Here is a 17108-nt window from a genome sequence, read left to right on the forward strand (position 1 = left end):
ACAGTAGGACCATGATTACAGTGGCCAGAAGAAGCCATAGCAGCCTTGTCTTCCACTGCACTGGGGGATTAAAAAGGTATATGGATGTTCTGTGGGTTGCAACCTGGTAGGTATAAAAGAGCCTTCAAGATTTGGACCTGGGAATCTTACAAGCATTGGACATTGAACTGAATGCATAAAACACAGAAGGTAACTGAGCAAAATAAATTTATTAAATTGAATCAGAGCCTTTGCCTTGCACATGATCAGTAGTTGAACATAGATGAAAATTGCTTTAATTTTTTTTCAGCAAAGACCAACCCATCAATTCTTGACCTAAAAGCTAACAACAAATAAATCTGAATATAAGTTGTTTGCTTCCTGTACACTGTGAGAACATAGGGAAATAATCTTTTTCCCCCATCAGCAAATAACTAAACAGGTCTCTCTGAAGCAGGAATCCCGTCAGCAGAAGCAGGAAATGGAGTACCTTGGATTTAACTTGAATTCCTATGGATTCAGAATATGCAAACATGAAGCTAGGCAGAAGTGGGGATCCTGTGGCCATTCAGATGCAGCTCCCATCCATCCTTGATCATGCTGGCTGGGGCTGATGGGAGATGGAGGCCAACAATGGTTGGAGGGCAATAGGCTCTTGCTAATTACAGAACTGAGAAGAGAATTATGTAATTCGTAAGAGACCACTTCAGGAAAACAGGTATCTTGGCTACTGTAGCAACACACCACCAATTCCGAGTCCCAATTACTGCAAAGAATCAACAGACACTGCCCTCTCTTTAATCTCCAGAATGGGGGACATATTACAAATTAGGCAACTATAAGAATCCATCAGGTTTAAATTCAGTTTTTTTCAACAACTGACATCAGAAAAAGCATTGTAAGCTTGGTTAGTTGCATAGGTGCCCAAGGTAATTTGGGCGGGGGGGGGAGGGGTGCCAGCATTAAATTGAATTAGATAAATGGGCTCTCATTTAGAGCACCATACAACCAGAAGTTACAAATATTTTTTTTCTAACAAGCAGAATTCTAGATACGTTCTAACACCTAGACATTAATTCATATTTAGTTAAGCCTAGTTTAAAATTATTAATGCTTCACCCCAAGTTATTACAATTCACAATTCAGTTAAGTGTAGTCTCATCACCATCATTACTAGATAGTCCCCCCCCCAAAAAAAAATTTTTTTTAATTACTTTTATCTAACTAAGTTAAATGTGAGGAAACCACGTTGCTTGACTGTTGGGAGACTTGCATACTGACCCTGAGACTATTTACTCACAAATATTCCAGTTGATTTACACATGCAGCTGCATCACGTGATACAATTTCCCCCAGAGTGTACTACTTTGGTTTTCAAGTGATGGATCATGTACCTGAAAGCTCCTGTATGGTGGGGAAAAATTGTATTTGTACATATGGAACTGGTCTCACAGGGCAAAGACTACCAAAGCAGAATTCTTCCTCAAACCTTAGCTTTCTATGTGCAGAAAGGGTTTCCTCTCCCATGGGAACACATTCAAAATGTAACCCTCCCTTGCAATCTGACATGGGCCAATCCAGCAAAGACAGCATGATCTGATTCTGCAGGATATGTAGATCAGCTCTTACTATGACAGTCAGTGCGTTTTAGGATTACTGCCTTATTACTGGATGGCGAGTACCTTGGTGGCTTCCTAAAAGGCATGTGACATTCTGCGCTCCGGTGCAACTATGTACTTCCTATCATCCTAGATCACCCAGCACAGCACCCACACTGGAAGAAATCAGCTACCACCGACAGCATTCAAATCTATAGAATTTGCATAGACAGAGCATGTGGGAGGGCAGCACTGGAACTTGTTCCACCTAGGGCAGCGTCCAAGAACAGCTCATTGAGCTTTCGGGTCTTCATCTTTTACACCGGCTCGTTGTCATTTTTATGTCTCTCAGACGCCTGCTTCCTTATCATATTCTGAACCTAAGGAAGTAGCGAAAACCAAAAACGAATCCAGAGAGCATCAGTCAGTGTATTAGCTACTTGCTGCATGTTAATGATTTTTTAATTAAAAATATACATCTTTAACCCCAATCCTCAACTGTCGGCCAAATCAGATGCAAGTGAAAACAAATGCCCATGTTTGTTATGCGCATAATAACTGCTGGGGGAAGCCTTGGCCATTTAAATCTCTGGGAAATTGAACTCACTCTTTCTCTCTGTCACAGTCCAGACAAGATTCACCTCTCCAAACCTAAGCACAACACAAGGGGAGCTGGTGGTGGAGGTGGTTTTGCATAGTATATTTAGATACTGCCATATTCCGTGGAAGTTTCACCAAGCTTGCAGGATCACCTGTGTATTGTCTACACTGAATGATGGCAGCTCTGCAGAGACTGAGGCAGGGATTTCTCCCAGCCCTACCAGGAGATGCTGGGGATTGAACCCAAGACCATCTGCATGGAAAGTAGATGCTTTTCTACTGAGCTGCCCATCTTCTCAAAAGAGAAAGTCATCTCTTCTTTAAACTGAGGAGCATCTGGTATGTCTTCTATAGCATCTTCCATCCCCCAGTGCCATTTCCTTCCAGAACACAATTCTGTATTTATAAGCACTAGGGTGTTATGGCTCTCGTTTTCTGTAACTGCCCACTCTCTTTTCCCCGCCTAAAGCAAGAAAAATATATTTCTCAGCTCCAATGCCCCTTTTCTGCTTCTTCAGAGAAGCATAACAGTCAAGCAGTGTGTGCCTTGCAGGGACGACATACCTGTCTCAACATGAATTCTAATGGCTTCTCAGGCTTCTCATACACCAGATTTTCAGTGATCTCCTGAGTGAGAAAGACAGAAGTCATTACACTCCTTTCCCGAAGGCAAACAATGAAAAGATACAAAATTATATTGCCAGAGGCAAGAATGGCTTGTCTTCTTTTCACAATGGGAAAGATATGGGATATACATAATATGTATTATTTACAAATACAGACATGATATGTCATTTCATCTTTCCTGAGAAATGTCTACCGTACAGCAAAATCCCGGGTGCTCTAACACATATGCTTGATAACCTGAAATGTTCACACACTCCCATATTAACAGATTGGAGAACTAAGCTCAAGCCAACAAAATGAAACTCAGTTGGGACAAATGTAAAGTTCTGCACTTAGGCAAGAAGAACCAGCTGCACCAATATAAGATGGGGGACACAGGGCTTGCCAGTAGTATATGTAAAAAAAGATGTAGGGGTCTTAGGGGACCACAAGCTTAACATGAGTCAGCAGTATGATGCAGCAAAATAATAATAATAATAAAAAGCTAATACTATTCTAGCCTGTACCAACAGAAGTATAGTGCCCAAATCAAGGGAACTAATAGTCCCACTCTATTCTGCCTTGGTCAGACTACACCTGGAGTACAGTGTCCAGTTCTGGGCGCCACAGTTCTGAGCTCCTCTTTCGGTAAAGAGGAGACTGAGAGGAGATATACCATATTTTTCGCTCCATAAGATGCACTTTTTTCCTCCTAAAAGTAAGGGGAAATGTGAGTGTGTCTTATGTTTGGAAGCTGTGGCTGGATGGTTACGTGGGAGCCGGTTGAAGCTAAATCCTTCGAAGACAGAGGTCCTGTGGCTGGGACTGGACGATATGGGATTGGGGGGGCAATTCCCATCTCTTGCGGGGGCGCAATTAGTGCCAGTACCGTCCGTTAAGAGTTTGGGTGTAATCTTCGACACCTCCCTTTCCATGGAGGCGCAGATTGCAGCTATAACAAAGGCGGCATTTTTCCATCTCCGCCAAGCTAAGCAGTTGGCTCCTTACCTCTCTCGTCCTGACCTAGCCACTGTGATCCAAGCGACGGTCACCTCCAGACTGGATTATTGTAACTCGCTCTTTGTGGGGCTGCCCTTGAGACTGAACCAGAAACTCCAGCGGGTGCAGAATGCTGCAGAGAGACTCCTTACGGGGTCTTCGCTGCGAGATCACATTCACACGGTGCTATACCAGCTGCACTGGCTCCCGGTGGAGTACAGGATCAGGTTTAAGGTGCTGGTTTTAACCTTTAAAGCCCTATACGGCCTAGGACCCTCGTACCTACGGGACCGCCTCTCCTGGTATGCCCCACAGAGAAACTTACGGTCTTCAAATAAAAACATCTTGAAGGTCTCAGGCCACAGAGAAGTTAGGCTGGCCTCAACTAGAGCCAGGGCTTTTTCGGCTGTGGCTCCGATCTGGTGGAACACTATGTCACAAGAGACTAGGGCCCTGCGGGACTTGACATCTTTCTGCAGGGCCTGCAAGACAGAGCTGTTCCACCAGGCCTTTGGTCAGGGCGCAGCCTGACTCCCTCCCTCGGCAATCTTCGCGGAGCTCTGGCCCAATGGTTGCCAGTGGCTTGAATTAATTAATTTTATAATGAATGATTTTAGAGTGTTGTTAGTGCTGTATTTTTGTACTGTTTTATTGTTGTTAGCTGCCCTGAGCCGGCCTCGGCTGGGGAGGGTGGGATATAAATAAAATTTATTATTATTATTATTATTATTATTATTATGGAGCGAATGACACTGCGCAGAGAGGGAGAGCTGTGCAGCGCCCCTTCAGTGAAGCGGGAGGAGGAACAGAGTCCCTTCTGTTCCTCCTCCCGCTTCGCTGAAGGGGCGCTGCGTAGCTCTCGCTCTCTGCGCAGTGCCTGTCATGTGAATCCGGAGGACGAACAGAAAGGACTCCTTCTGTTCATTCTCCAGCTTCACTGAACTGCGCAGCGCCCCTTCAGCGATGCGCCTGTCATGTGAAGCCGGAGGAGGAACAGAAGGAACTCCTTCTGTTCCTTCTCCAACTTCACTGAAGGGGCGCTGCACAGTTCTCCCTCTCTGCGTAGCGCCTCTCCTGTGACGCGCCTGTCCTGGCTTCTGCCTTAGCCGTGCGCAGCCTCTTCGGCCAGGGGGAGCCTTCATCCCGCTGCCCTGAAGAAGCTTGGCGCAGTTATCCCAGAAGCCAGAACAGCCACACAGTATCCCCCTTGCTGTTCTGGCTTCTGGGATTCAGAATAATTTTTTCTTGTTTTCCTCCTCCCAAAACTAGGTGCGCCTTATAGTCTGGTGCGTCTTTTGGAGCGAAAAATACGGTAATAGGCATTTTCAGCTATCTAAAGGGCTGCCACATGGAAGATGGAGTAAACTTGTTTTCTCCTGCTCCAGAGGGTAGGACTCGAACTAATGGATTCAAGTTGTAAGAAAGGAGATTCCAACTAAACATCAGAAAAACTTTCTGATAGTAAGAGCTGTTTGACAGTAGAACAAAACTCCCTTAGGAAGTTGTGGACTCTCCTTCCTTGGAGGTTTTTCAGCAAAGGTTGGATGGCCAACTGTCATGGATGCTTTAGTTAAGATTCCTGCATTGCAGAGGGTTGGACTAGATGACCCTGGAGGTCCCTTCGAACTCTACAGTTCTATGATTCTATGAAAACTGCAAGTTGCAAGTTACAAAGTGCATCTATTACAGGCCTAATATAGGATTTGTTTATTGAGCAATTTATTTATTTAGAAAGATAGATAGATAAAATAACACAGTATTTAGAAATCTACACGATTCATTGCAGATTATTTCAAATTTCAACTGCTTTCCTCAATTGCACAATTGTTTAAGTAGATGAATATTTAGAAAAGCAATATATCAAGCAATAATGGTAAGCACATTGCACTTGGAAGTTGAAATATATTAATATATAACTAACTGCCTGTAATTATCTATTAAGTTATTTTTATCCTGCGTCTTCAACTCCAAGGGTCCCCAGAGTGACTTACAACTTTAGAAAAATAACTATCAATCAAACAGACCAGATATAACCATCATAGCAATAGCATAACAACAGCAACAACCCAAAGTCACAAGGGCCAAAAAAACCCAAACACAGTGCTATGGGTTGTATTCAATATCAGTCATACTCATAGTAGACCTACTGAAATTAATGGGCATGACTAACTTAAGTGCCTTCATTTCAGTGGGTCTACTCCAAGTAGAGCTTATCTGGATACAGTACACAGTCACTGAGCTGGTTTGGGTCATCTTTTCTGACATGGTTTATGAATCTGGGAAAATATGTCCTAGACCAGTTCAGAGATTATTAATGGCACTGCCCTGTGGTTTCTTCCTCCTTTCCTTTCCCTGCTCTTGTCACTGTTTTCCAAAGTGCTAGGCTCCCACATTCCTCCTCTGTTGGCGCTTCACTGGTGGCTTATTTTAAACCAGAGTCCCCTGTTATGTCTGAACTTGGGTTTATACTGAGTGAACTAACCAAGATCACAGGCCCATAAGCAAAAATAAATCCGGCGTATGCAAACTCTGAGCCTTTCAAAATGATTCATCAAGGAGCCCACATGCTACATTCAATGCAACAGGAATGGGTGGAAAGATGCCATTCTTGGCAGGCGCAATGATATCTGGACACTTTTGACTGATTTGTGTCCAATGGTGCAGATACCACAGCTGAAGTGCAACTGGGCATCTTTCTCATTTTTATTTTTTGTATTTAAAATTGATTTTCAAGGATAGTGTTTTAAAAAGGGGGTTATGGACAATGATTTGGACAATAAATTACCAACTTACCAAATACGGTAGTTGGATTTTCTAAACCATTTGATGACATTAAAAATTGATAATGCTATTTTGTTTTGAAAGGGCAAGTTGGAGAACAGGAATATGAATTTCTGCAAAGAAAACTATGCTGGGAACAACTACATTTCAAAAATATATTTCAGTTTTCACAAATGTGCATGCTTTGCTTTTGAGAACAGAGTATCTTTAACTTGCATTACTCCTCTTTTTCCATTTGGTTCTTTTCATTGCAGGCAAACACTTCAGGCGTTTTATTCTGAAAAGGCTTGTTTAGGTTTTGGTTTGCTGCCATCTAGGATTATTGCAATGCCTGGCATAGTTGTATTTGGGGCTTTTTTTTTTGCTGTTTGGATTATTTTTCTCTGTGTTTTATCATTTGTATTATTGTATGTTGTAATGTGGGTCTTCTATGTCTTGTATCATTGTATGCTACCTTTGGGTTGCTCTCAGGAAAGGCAACCAAGAATTTAAAAATAAAGAAACGTTGAATTAGATTTTGTACAATTGATACCGTTGTATTTCTTTGTGATGCAACTAATCCAATTATTGTACTTGGCATACTGTTTTGAACTGATGTACAGAATGGTTTCTAGGTCAATCTCTTCATTTTTCTTTTCTTTTTAAATTAAAAAACAACCACAACTGCATTTAAAAGCAACAGCACAAGGACAACTAAACCACCAAAATAGGAAGGAAAAGAGAGAGAGAGAGAGAGAGAGAGAGAGAGAGAGGTCCCTGTACAGAGAAGTGTAGGGGGAAATGTGCACTCATGCAACAAGGTAGACTTTCTATTCTTTTCTGAGCGGCAGCAACCCCCTGTCTCACCACTGGAATGTGTTCCATTCCTATAAATTTTAAAAGCATCTTCCTATGTGAATTCACAGGGACCATTTCATAAGATTCACTGTGTGTGTGTGTGTGTGTGTGTGAGAGAGAGAGAGAGAGAGAGAGAGAGATGCGGTACAGCAGACAGAACACATGGCCCTCCAGATGCTGCTCATTTCTAAGCACCATCAGCCCTGGTTAGCATGGCCAATGGTCCAGGATGATGGGAGATGTAACCAAGCAACATCCTGAGGGCCATAGTTTCCCCACCCCTGCAGCAGAACGTGGTACAGCAACTAGGAATGCAACACCACCAATATTCCCAGTTCCACTGGAAGGAAACCACAAATGGCCAGGTCAAGAACAGCCAAGAGGTTGCTGGGCTACTACTCCGATCATCCCTGACCATTAGCCATGCTAGCTGGAGCTGATCGTGGCTGGAGTCCAACAACAGCTGAAGGGCTAGATCAGTGTTTCCCAAACACTGACCTCCAGCTGCTTTCAGACTACAGTTCCCATCATCCCTGACCACTGGTCTTGCTAGGTAGGGATGGTGGGAGTTGTAGCCCAAAAACAGCTGGAGACCCAAGTTTGGGAAACATTGAGCTAGATGCTCCATCACTGTATTCCTAAAGGCAGAGACTAGATCTCAGATGTCCTAAAGACAAGGAATAGATCTCAGAGATCTTGAGAGGGACACTATGTGAAGGGGACACTATGTGAAGCTTGTAATCTCTTGAGAAAGCCCAGTTAGGCAGCTATGGGACAAAAGCCTTCCACCATCATTCTTGTGGCTGGAATATAATGCAGAGTACTCTCAAAAGAGGATATGGGCTAGTAAGGTAAAGGTAAAGAGACCCCTGACCATTAGGTCCAGTCGTGGCTGACTCTGGGGTTGGGGCATTCATCTTGCTTTATTGGCCGAGGGAGCCGGCATACAGCTTCCGGGTCATGTGGCCAGCATGACTAAGCCGCTTCTGGCAAACCAGAGCAGCGCACAGAAACGCTGTTTACCTTCCCACCGGAGCGGTACCTATTTATCTACTTGCACTTTGGTGTGCTTTTGAACTGCTAGGTTGGCAGGAGCAGGGACTGAACAACGGGAGCTCACCCCGTCACAGGGATTCGAACCGCCGACCTTCTGATTGGCAAGTCCTAGGCTCTGTGGTTTAACCCACAGTGCCACCCGCGTCCCAGGGCTAGTAATGTCCCCCAAATGCTAAGAGATTCCCTCAAACCACTGTGTATAAAGGCACTGGCTGGGTTGGTTCAGAACAGCCACTGTGCACGCTTTTGCCTAAGTGAAGGCAGCTTTGACAGAAGAGGCAAAAAGGGAGTGGTTCACCTGAAATATCTGCAGAATATTATGCTTCTCCATGTACCTAAGTGAAACTTCAAAGGGATCTTGATACACAACAGGCATCTCCTCGGAGAAGTCCACAGAAGGAACAACTATTGGGGGAGGGTGCTCTTCTATTATTGGAGGTTCCATTTGTTGAGGCACCATTTCCTGAGACGGTTGGGGCACCAGTTCTTCAGGAGTCATGATGCTTTCTGCTGATCTGACCAAACCATGTGGAAACACAATTCCTCTCTTATGTTGCTGAGTGAGTATAGAGCCCAGACCTTCCAAAGATGAAACAGGTTGAAATGCTGAGCGGGTTGGTTTTAGTGTCTCCTCCGTGACAATTTCTGGTGCCTTGCTCATGTCAGATTCTGCTGCTATCTCCGCGATTGGCTCAGGTGCTTCCTCTACGATAGGTTTTGGTGCTTCCTCCATGATAGGTTCTTGTGTCTCATCCATGGACAGTACCACTTCAAGAATTTGGGGTTTTCTCTTTTGTGGTTCAGCAATAGATTCTGGTGGTTCAGGATGCTCCTGCCCCTCAGTAATCAGAACTCTTTCTGGCTGTAGCTACAATACATAACAAGCAAAAAGTTACCATGCAGAAAAAAGGCACATGCATAGTTCTTGCACTCTGTAGGCCTTAGATGTAATCCTACCCTAGGGTAAAAAAAACATGAGGAGAGTTGTGGGGCTGAGAAGGTTAATCCTTTCCCTTGCCAGTAAGCACAGCTCCCAAACTGGCACACACTACATTTGGCCAGTGTGTGAAGGGTCTCCACATATGAACTGCTGTACACACAAAGTCCCTTCACATGAAAGCCAAATATGTGGACAGCTGGAGGAGAAAGGCCAGCATTGATGATGCCAGCAGTGCCCTTCAGCTCTCTATAGTGGACAAACAGGCCAAACCCTACACCAAAGGATAATTGGACATAAATCTGACATCAGGAATCATAAGACAGAGAAGCCAGTAGGAGAACACTTCAATCTCCCAGGACATTCAATACAGGATCTCAAAGCAGCTGTCTTACTACAAAAGAATTTCAGAAATAGACTTGAAAAAGAATTACAACTTATCACTAAACTGAAAACTATGGAGAGACCTGGTCTTAATAGAGATATTGGATTCCTGTCTCATTACATATGCTAATCATCTGCATACTATCCGTTGCTTTTTCCTGTAGGACTAATTGGTTAACAGTCTTCAACAGGTTTTCCATACCCATTGAGTCAATCACCCATCTCCTTCTACCCTCCTGAGAAAAACCCCACTCCACCCTCCCACAATATATAAGGGTCTGGTGACTTCTGTTTCAGTGTATCTGAAGAAGTGTGCATGCACACGAAAGCTTATACCAAGAACAAACTTAGTTGGTCTCTAAGGTGCTACTGGATTTTTCCCCGTTTTTTATATATACTTCGACTACGTCAGACCAACATGGCTACCTACCTGAATCTGTATCTCTTAAGATTGTGTGTTGCTATGCTCACTGCAACATATTCAAGGGTTATTTCCAACACACAAAGATAGGTACCTGTTGCTTTAAACATTGGAAGACAAAGGTGGTCTCTGCTAGCAGAAAGGCGTGTGTATGCCAACATGTGGCATTTTAGTGTCAGGGGTTCACAATACGGGAAGCTTGATACTGGGGAACTACAGAGTTGGAGCAAGCTGATAGGAGCAGGTGAGGTGTGAAAGGCTGGAATAGGCTGAGAGACAAAACTGTAGGTTTGTGTGTTCATTTTGGAATAGCACAAACCTGTCTCCCAGTTTATTAGTTTTTGGTATATTATCACTAAGAACCTGTCACAGAACACAATAAAAGAGGCAGAGACAGTAAAGCTACAAAATGAAAGACAGAAGATCCTTGTTGGTTGTCAAGCATAGAGTACGGCAACCGACTTTCATCAGTTTGGAAAGAGGCATGCTGGATCCTAATACCCAAGGTAAGAAATGCTGGCGACCCTTTATCAGTCATTCAAGGGCCCTGGAAAAATATGTTTACAGAGCAATCCTATGCATGTCTATTCAGAAGTAATTCCCTCTGTAGTTTCCATTGGGCCAATGTGCATAAGATTGCAGCCCAAATGCACAGGAGCTAACCCTGCACAGACCGGGGGGCGGGGGACATTTCAAAGTCCTAAATGACAGCATCAAATGACAACACTTCCTCTTCTATTATCAGTTAAATATCTGACATGTGGCCCTTTTAAGAGAAAATGCTATGATGCAGGAAGCCAGCTCTTACAGAGCTGACTCAGAGGTGTGGCTCAGCTGGAGGAGTTACTTACTACTCTGCACAGTCTCCCAGACTTCAATGGAAATAACTCATAACGCTTATAGTGTGTTCACACATGAACAACAAAGACAAAACAAGGGAGAGAAGTACGTAAATGCATCTTAACTCAAGTGCACATACAGATACCTGCTCAAAACATTAACATTGCACTGAATTATATCCATCCTCATCCCAGCAGCTCCAGTTAATACCGTATTCAGTGCTGAAGCTCGCTGGATCACTGCGGGTGAGCAGCTCTCTCTTATAGCCTAACCTACTTCACACATTTTCTCAACAAACCTCTTGTCTTCTCCACAGCTGGGGAAAAGGGTGACATGCATGCTTCCCAAGCGCCAGCAAAGGCAGGGTAAAATGAATTAAAGAAACAAGCACTGAGCAACCGAATCCACTGTGAGATTAAGCATTCTATTAACAGCATGCTTTAAATCATGTCTTCTTTTCAGTCTAACATTCCCTGCCTTTTTAACATTGCAGTCCTATGTGCATTTGTCCGGGGAGCTAGCTCTGCGGACCTTTGCAGGTCTTACTTCTGATTAAATGCAACTTGCTCTGTAAGATTTAGTGGCTGGAGAGAGCCACACTGTCAACAGAAAGTTAGCCAACACATGAGGTCCAAAACAGTAAAGGGCTGTTAAGAGCGTCACTCCAGCATACAACCGCCAGTGGGCAAAAAAGAGCCCATGAGGGAGGGAGGGGACTCTGCGCCCTCCCCAAACGTTGTTGGGACTACAATTCCTATCAGCCCCTGTCAGAATGACCAGCGCTCAGGGATGATGGGTTCTGTAGTCCCTCAACATCTGGAGGACCAGCCTTGGAGACGGAAGGGGGGTTGGAAAGTGACCCCTTCCCCAACATTTCACCTGTGAAATATTGATACGTTCTTGGGGTGAGGAGGCTACTGCAGACCCCTGAGCTACCACGGAGCAGGTGTGGATGGGGGCCACCCAAGAGGCGAGTGTGTCTGAATACTGGACAGCGGAGAAAGGCGGCTTTGCCAATGTTACGCTCCCTGTAAGCAAAGCAGCCCAGGCAATTTTGTAAACGGAGCACGTCAATCCCTCCACCGGTCACATTTGGGGAGGGGGCTTCTCCAGGCTGCTCCCGTTTCCCTTCCTCCCGCGCTTCCGGCTGCCGCCCTCACCTGCCCCTCCGGCGAGCCCTGCTCCTGCTCCTGCTCCGGCCCTCGCTCTGCCATCTTGGAGCCAAGGCGCGTCGCATCCTTTGCTGCCCGGCGCGCTCCGTGCGCTCCTTACGCGTTCTGTCCCCTACGGGCAGCGGAGGGAGCGCCGTAGCTACCATGGCAACCGACCCAAGCGCTGCTCTCGCCCCTCCCCTCCCCTCGGCCTTTCGGTTCCGCGCTCGTGCCGGCCAATGGGAGAGCGCGCGAGCGCGGAAGGGAGGCGCGGGCATTCCGAACGGGCCAGCTGATTGGCGACCGGGCAGTTGGTACCCAGGGTGGCCATGTTTTTTGAGGGTGGAAGTGCGCTCGCTGCCCTGGCAGACTGGGAGTTAGTTCGTCTCTGAAACCTTACCCATTTTCGATCATCCTCCAAGCACTGCCCTCCCGCTTCATCCTAGAATTGTAGAATTGGAAGAGACCGCCCATGGTCACCTAGTCCAACCCTCTGCAATGCAGGAATGCTAAAAATACAGTGGTACCTCGGGTTACATACGCTTTAGGTTACATACTCCGCTAACCCAGAAATCGTGCTTCAGGTTAAGAACTTTGCTTCAGGATGAGAACAGAAATCGTGCTCTGGCAGCGCGGCGGCAGCAGGAGGCCCCATTAGCTAAAAGTGGTGCTTCAGGTTAAGAACAGTTTCAGGTTAAGAACGGACCTCCGGAACGAATTAAGTACTTAATCCGAGGTACCACTGTAATAGCTGGGGAGGACAGAGCAAAATAGAAACGGGTCTCTCCCCCCCCCCCACGTTCCCTTGTAATTTGAGCACTTGCTATTAACTTTTTAAATTTGTCCGTTAGCCAAGTAAAAACAGTATATCAGTTTATTTCGTTGAGGGGCATTTGCTAATGTTCTAAAAGCATCTTCGCCAACCTGGTGCCTGCCAAATATTTTGGACTGAAACTCCCATCATCAGCCCCAGTCACCAAAAACAAAAACCCGTCTTCTAAATTACTGCTTATGGTAGCAGCCATTTTAAGAAATATAATTTTGGCTGAAGGTTTTCTGCAAAAAATGATGTGGGCATATGCTTTGCAGCTACATAGGGAACATGGGAAGCTGTGTCATACCAGATCGGACTGTGTGATGCAGTGATGCCTACAAAACACCTTTCCCCAGCCTGGTGCCCTTCCCAACAGCTGTCTTGAGACCCAAACATTGGGGGGAGGGGGGGCACCAGGTTCATGAATGCTGTGTTTCTAAAACATTATTTTGCAATTATTATGAACCAAAGACACAAAATAGAGGACAAAATACCAAAGAGTTGGTATTTCAAGCAGCTGGCAATCCAGCACAGGATATAGGGGTCACGGCTAAAAGGCCGCTGTTTCTTTAATGCGAATAAAGCTGAGTCAGCATGAGTCAGCGGTCTGCACCAAGTTGTGTATATAAGTGAGAAATGTTAGTTTGTGCTGAGGCTGGTGTTTGGGTTGGTTGGTTGTTGGTGCTGGTGTGTGTAGTTATTCAGTCGTGTTTTGCACAAGGACTTTTAATAAAACTCTGCAAGGATATTCTCGTGGACTCTTTTTGTGCTGACAAGGAGACTAAGGAAAGAAAGGGAGGTCAGAACCCTTTCCTTCTTTTTTTGCTTTTTACAAACACTGACAGGTTATGGGCCCAGTGTTTCTGAGCATGTGCAGAGTGCAAAACGACTGACAGCATCTGAGCAGGGAGCTGGTGAGTCCTGGTGGTGTATGGAGCCAGTGGCTGTGCGTTGGAGCAGTTGGTGGCAAGCTGTAACTGTCTGCAGTGACGCTGGAGCGGCTAGGATCTGAGGATCAGCAAAGCACTCAGCATCGGCTACTGGAACAGTTTGAACTACTAGAGGACCACAGTGGGCGACTCACAGAGCGGCTACACCAGTTGCAGAGCCAGGTGGGACCTGAGGGTCAACAGAGGCAGCAGCTAGAAGCCGGTGAGTGCCAGCCAGGACCATCTAGTTGGACTCTAAAGAGAGAGTCAGGAGAGATTGCTGGAGGCCCCACAGAAGGGGCTCAGCAAGCACCAGCAGAGATGGCAGATTTCCAGTCTTCCCAAGTTGTAAATATTGGGGGAGGCATCCCTTTTGAACTTCTCTCAGAAAGCAACTGGCTGAGTTGGTCAATTAAAATGCAGCAGTTGTTAAGGAGAGATGGACTATGGGACTGTGTTGAAACTGAGGTTTTGAGACGGGACTCTGCTGAGAAAAAACGGCTAGATGAAAGTGCCTGTGCCCAAATTATGCTGTGTTTGAGCAACTCTCAGTTATTGCATGTAGCAAATGCCAGCACAGCGTTTGAGTGCTGGAATTTATTAAGGGCAATGCATGTCAGAGAAACTGCTGGAACTATAATTTCTCTGACCAGAAGGCTGTTCAGGACTGTTATGAAAGAAGGTGAGAGTTTGGCAACTCATCTTCAAACGCTGAAATCTCTGTTTCTTCGACTACAGCAGAGAGGTAAGCGTTATGATGAGACTGACCAAACCTACATTATCCTTTCAAGTTTGCCTGAAAGCTGGTTGCCCGTGATTAACAGCATGGAGAGTATGCATCCCCGAGATCTGACCCTTGAGTATGTGGTTGGAAGATTGACCGAAGAAGCAGAAAGAAGGTCAGATAGACAGGCTGAACTCCAAGAGTGGAGGAGTTACAGCCGAAGGGGCGAGCAGCAGAATCTGCCAATGGAGCAATGCCAAGGTTTGGACTTGGCCATGGCGGTGAGGAGGTGCTATAGATGCAACCAACCCGGGCATCTCCAATGTCAATGCAGGGCAAGACTTCCAGGAGACGACGTGGAGCAGAGACAGCAATCAACGCAGAAACGTAAGCAGAAGGGGTTCTCTTCAGGGAAGAAGAACACGCGTTCTGCTCAGTTTGTGTCTGCATTTTCTCGAGAGGAGAGGAAGATACCTCGAGGAACATGGTTGCTGGACTCTGGGAGCAGCAGGATTATCTGCAACCGTCGGAAGGACTTTAAGACCCTGGAGAAGCCAGCTGATGGAAAAGACTCAATCTATCTTGCTGATGGTCGTAGAAGCAAGATTGATGGCCAGGGAACATGTTTCCTGCAGTGCTTGAACACTACTCTACCAGAGACTCTGTTTGTCAGCAGTTTGGACTACTGTTTGCTGTCTGTAAGCTGTTTGATTAAAGCAGGGTATAGTGTTAAGTTCACACAGGATGGCTGTCTGATAAAGAATGGAACTCAGGTATGTGGCCATGCAAAGTTGAAAAATGGGTTATATGTAATGCAGGACAAGCCTGTTAAAGCAGCCCAGGTGGTTCAGGATAATTTGCCAGTTCATAAGGGGTGTGTACATGAACTGCACAGAAAACTGGGTCACGCCAATTTCCGTGTGCTTTCAGAAATGCAAAAGGTGTGCAAGAATCTAAAAGTAAATAGCTGTAACTGTTTCCTAGATTGCAATGTATGTAAAATGGCCAAATCTAAGAGGAAGCCTGTGGCTTCTAAAAGTGACAGAGTATCTAAAGAGGTTTTAGAACTTGTCCATTGTGACGTGATAGGCCCTTTTCCACAGAAGACTGAAGGGGGCGCCAGATATGCTTTTCTGATAATAGATGATAAATCACGTTTTAGTTGGTTGTTTTTGTTAAAGCAGAAATCTGAGTGTTTCCCCACATTCAGAGAATGGGTTGCCCAAGCTGAAAAGCTCTTCGCTCGGCCTGTTGTGCAGCTGCAAACAGATAGGGGCGGATAATTTTTGAACAAACAATTTGGGACATGGTTGCGACGTAAGGGGATCACTCATCGCTTGACTAACCCTTATAGCCCTGCTGAAAATGGTCTGTGTGAAAGACGTGGGGCTGTAATACAGTCAGTAAAGGACTGCCTGCTAGTGGATGCAGGATTGGGCCACAACCATAGGCTGTGGGGCGAGGCTTTTCTCACAGCGAACTTTTTGATTAATAGAACCTGGTCTAGCTCTATAAAAGATATACCATATCGTGTATTGTTTGGGAAAGAACCAGAGTGGACAATGCTCCATAACTGGGGTGCTTGGGCACACGTAAATATCCCCAAAGCTCAGCGCCAGAAAGGGGGCGCTAGAGCGCAGAAACTGCGGTTTGTGGGATATCAGTCCTATGGCAAAGGATGGCGTTTCAATTTACGCCCAGGACGCGTGGTTCTGTCACGAAGTGCAGACTTCGCTGACCAGGACAGATGGACTGCGATCCATGCCAACCCTGATTGCCTACTGCCCCTGCAAGTAAGAGAAGAGGCTTCTTCTCAGCCATTGGCAACACAGGAGCAGCAGGAGGAGGAGGAGGCACAGATTTCCCCAAAAGATGTGGCAATAGATAATACTTCTCTAGAGGAAGAGGAAGAAGAGCCAGAGATAAGGGGGGAAGAAGAAGTAGTTGTGCCTAGACGCTCCCAGCGTTCAAACAAGGGTGTACCTCCTCAGCGTTTGACCCTAGGAGGTGTGAGAGTATGCAATGTGAGTTGTGTAGAACCACAAAGTTATAATGAAGTCTTAGACTTACCCCCTGGGGAACGTGCTTTGTGGGAACAAGCCATGAAAGAAGAAATGGACTCTTTTAAACGTAACAAAGTGTTTGAGGTCATAATGCCGCCACCTGGTGGCAGAGTGGTGTCATGCAAGTGGGTTTACAAAAGGAAAACCCTTGCATCTGGGGAGCCACGTTTTCGAGCCAGATTAGTAGCCAGAGGGTTCACTCAGATTAAAGGGGAGAGTTATGATGAAGTGTTTTCTCCCACTGTAAAGAGTGAAACTTTTCGTTTAATGCTTTCCATTGCTGCTGTAAGACAACTAGCAGTGCACCATTTTGATGTTGATGCTGCATATCTGCATGCAAATTTAGACCATGAAGTGTTAATGAGACAACCCCCTGGGTTTGAAGAGGA

The 17108-nt window shown here is 45.5% G+C and overlaps 1 protein-coding gene across 2 annotated transcripts; it reads right to left on the bottom strand.

Moving 5' to 3' along the window:
* Positions 1-190: 190 nt before the first annotated feature.
* TEX55 (testis expressed 55) lies at positions 191-12381 on the bottom strand. 2 transcript variants are annotated; one of them, XM_083437231.1, is made up of 4 exons: positions 12199-12381; positions 8792-9324; positions 2742-2804; positions 191-1957 (listed from the first exon to the last, which is right to left on the bottom strand). In XM_083437231.1, the coding sequence occupies exons 1-3, from the start codon at positions 12250-12252 to the stop codon at positions 2759-2761; spliced, it is 633 nt and encodes a 210-aa protein (XP_083293357.1). In that variant the 5' UTR covers positions 12253-12381; the 3' UTR covers positions 191-1957; positions 2742-2758. The 2 variants fall into 2 exon arrangements, with proteins under 2 accessions (XP_083293357.1, XP_083293356.1); XM_083437230.1 differs by having other exon boundaries at positions 8755-9324; positions 12199-12379.
* Positions 12382-17108: the final 4727 nt, after the last annotated feature.

The sequence above is a fragment of the Podarcis tiliguerta genome, assembly GCF_965153285.1.
Source record: "Podarcis tiliguerta genome assembly, chromosome: 4".
In the NCBI taxonomy this organism is placed as follows: Eukaryota; Metazoa; Chordata; class Lepidosauria; order Squamata; family Lacertidae; genus Podarcis; species Podarcis tiliguerta.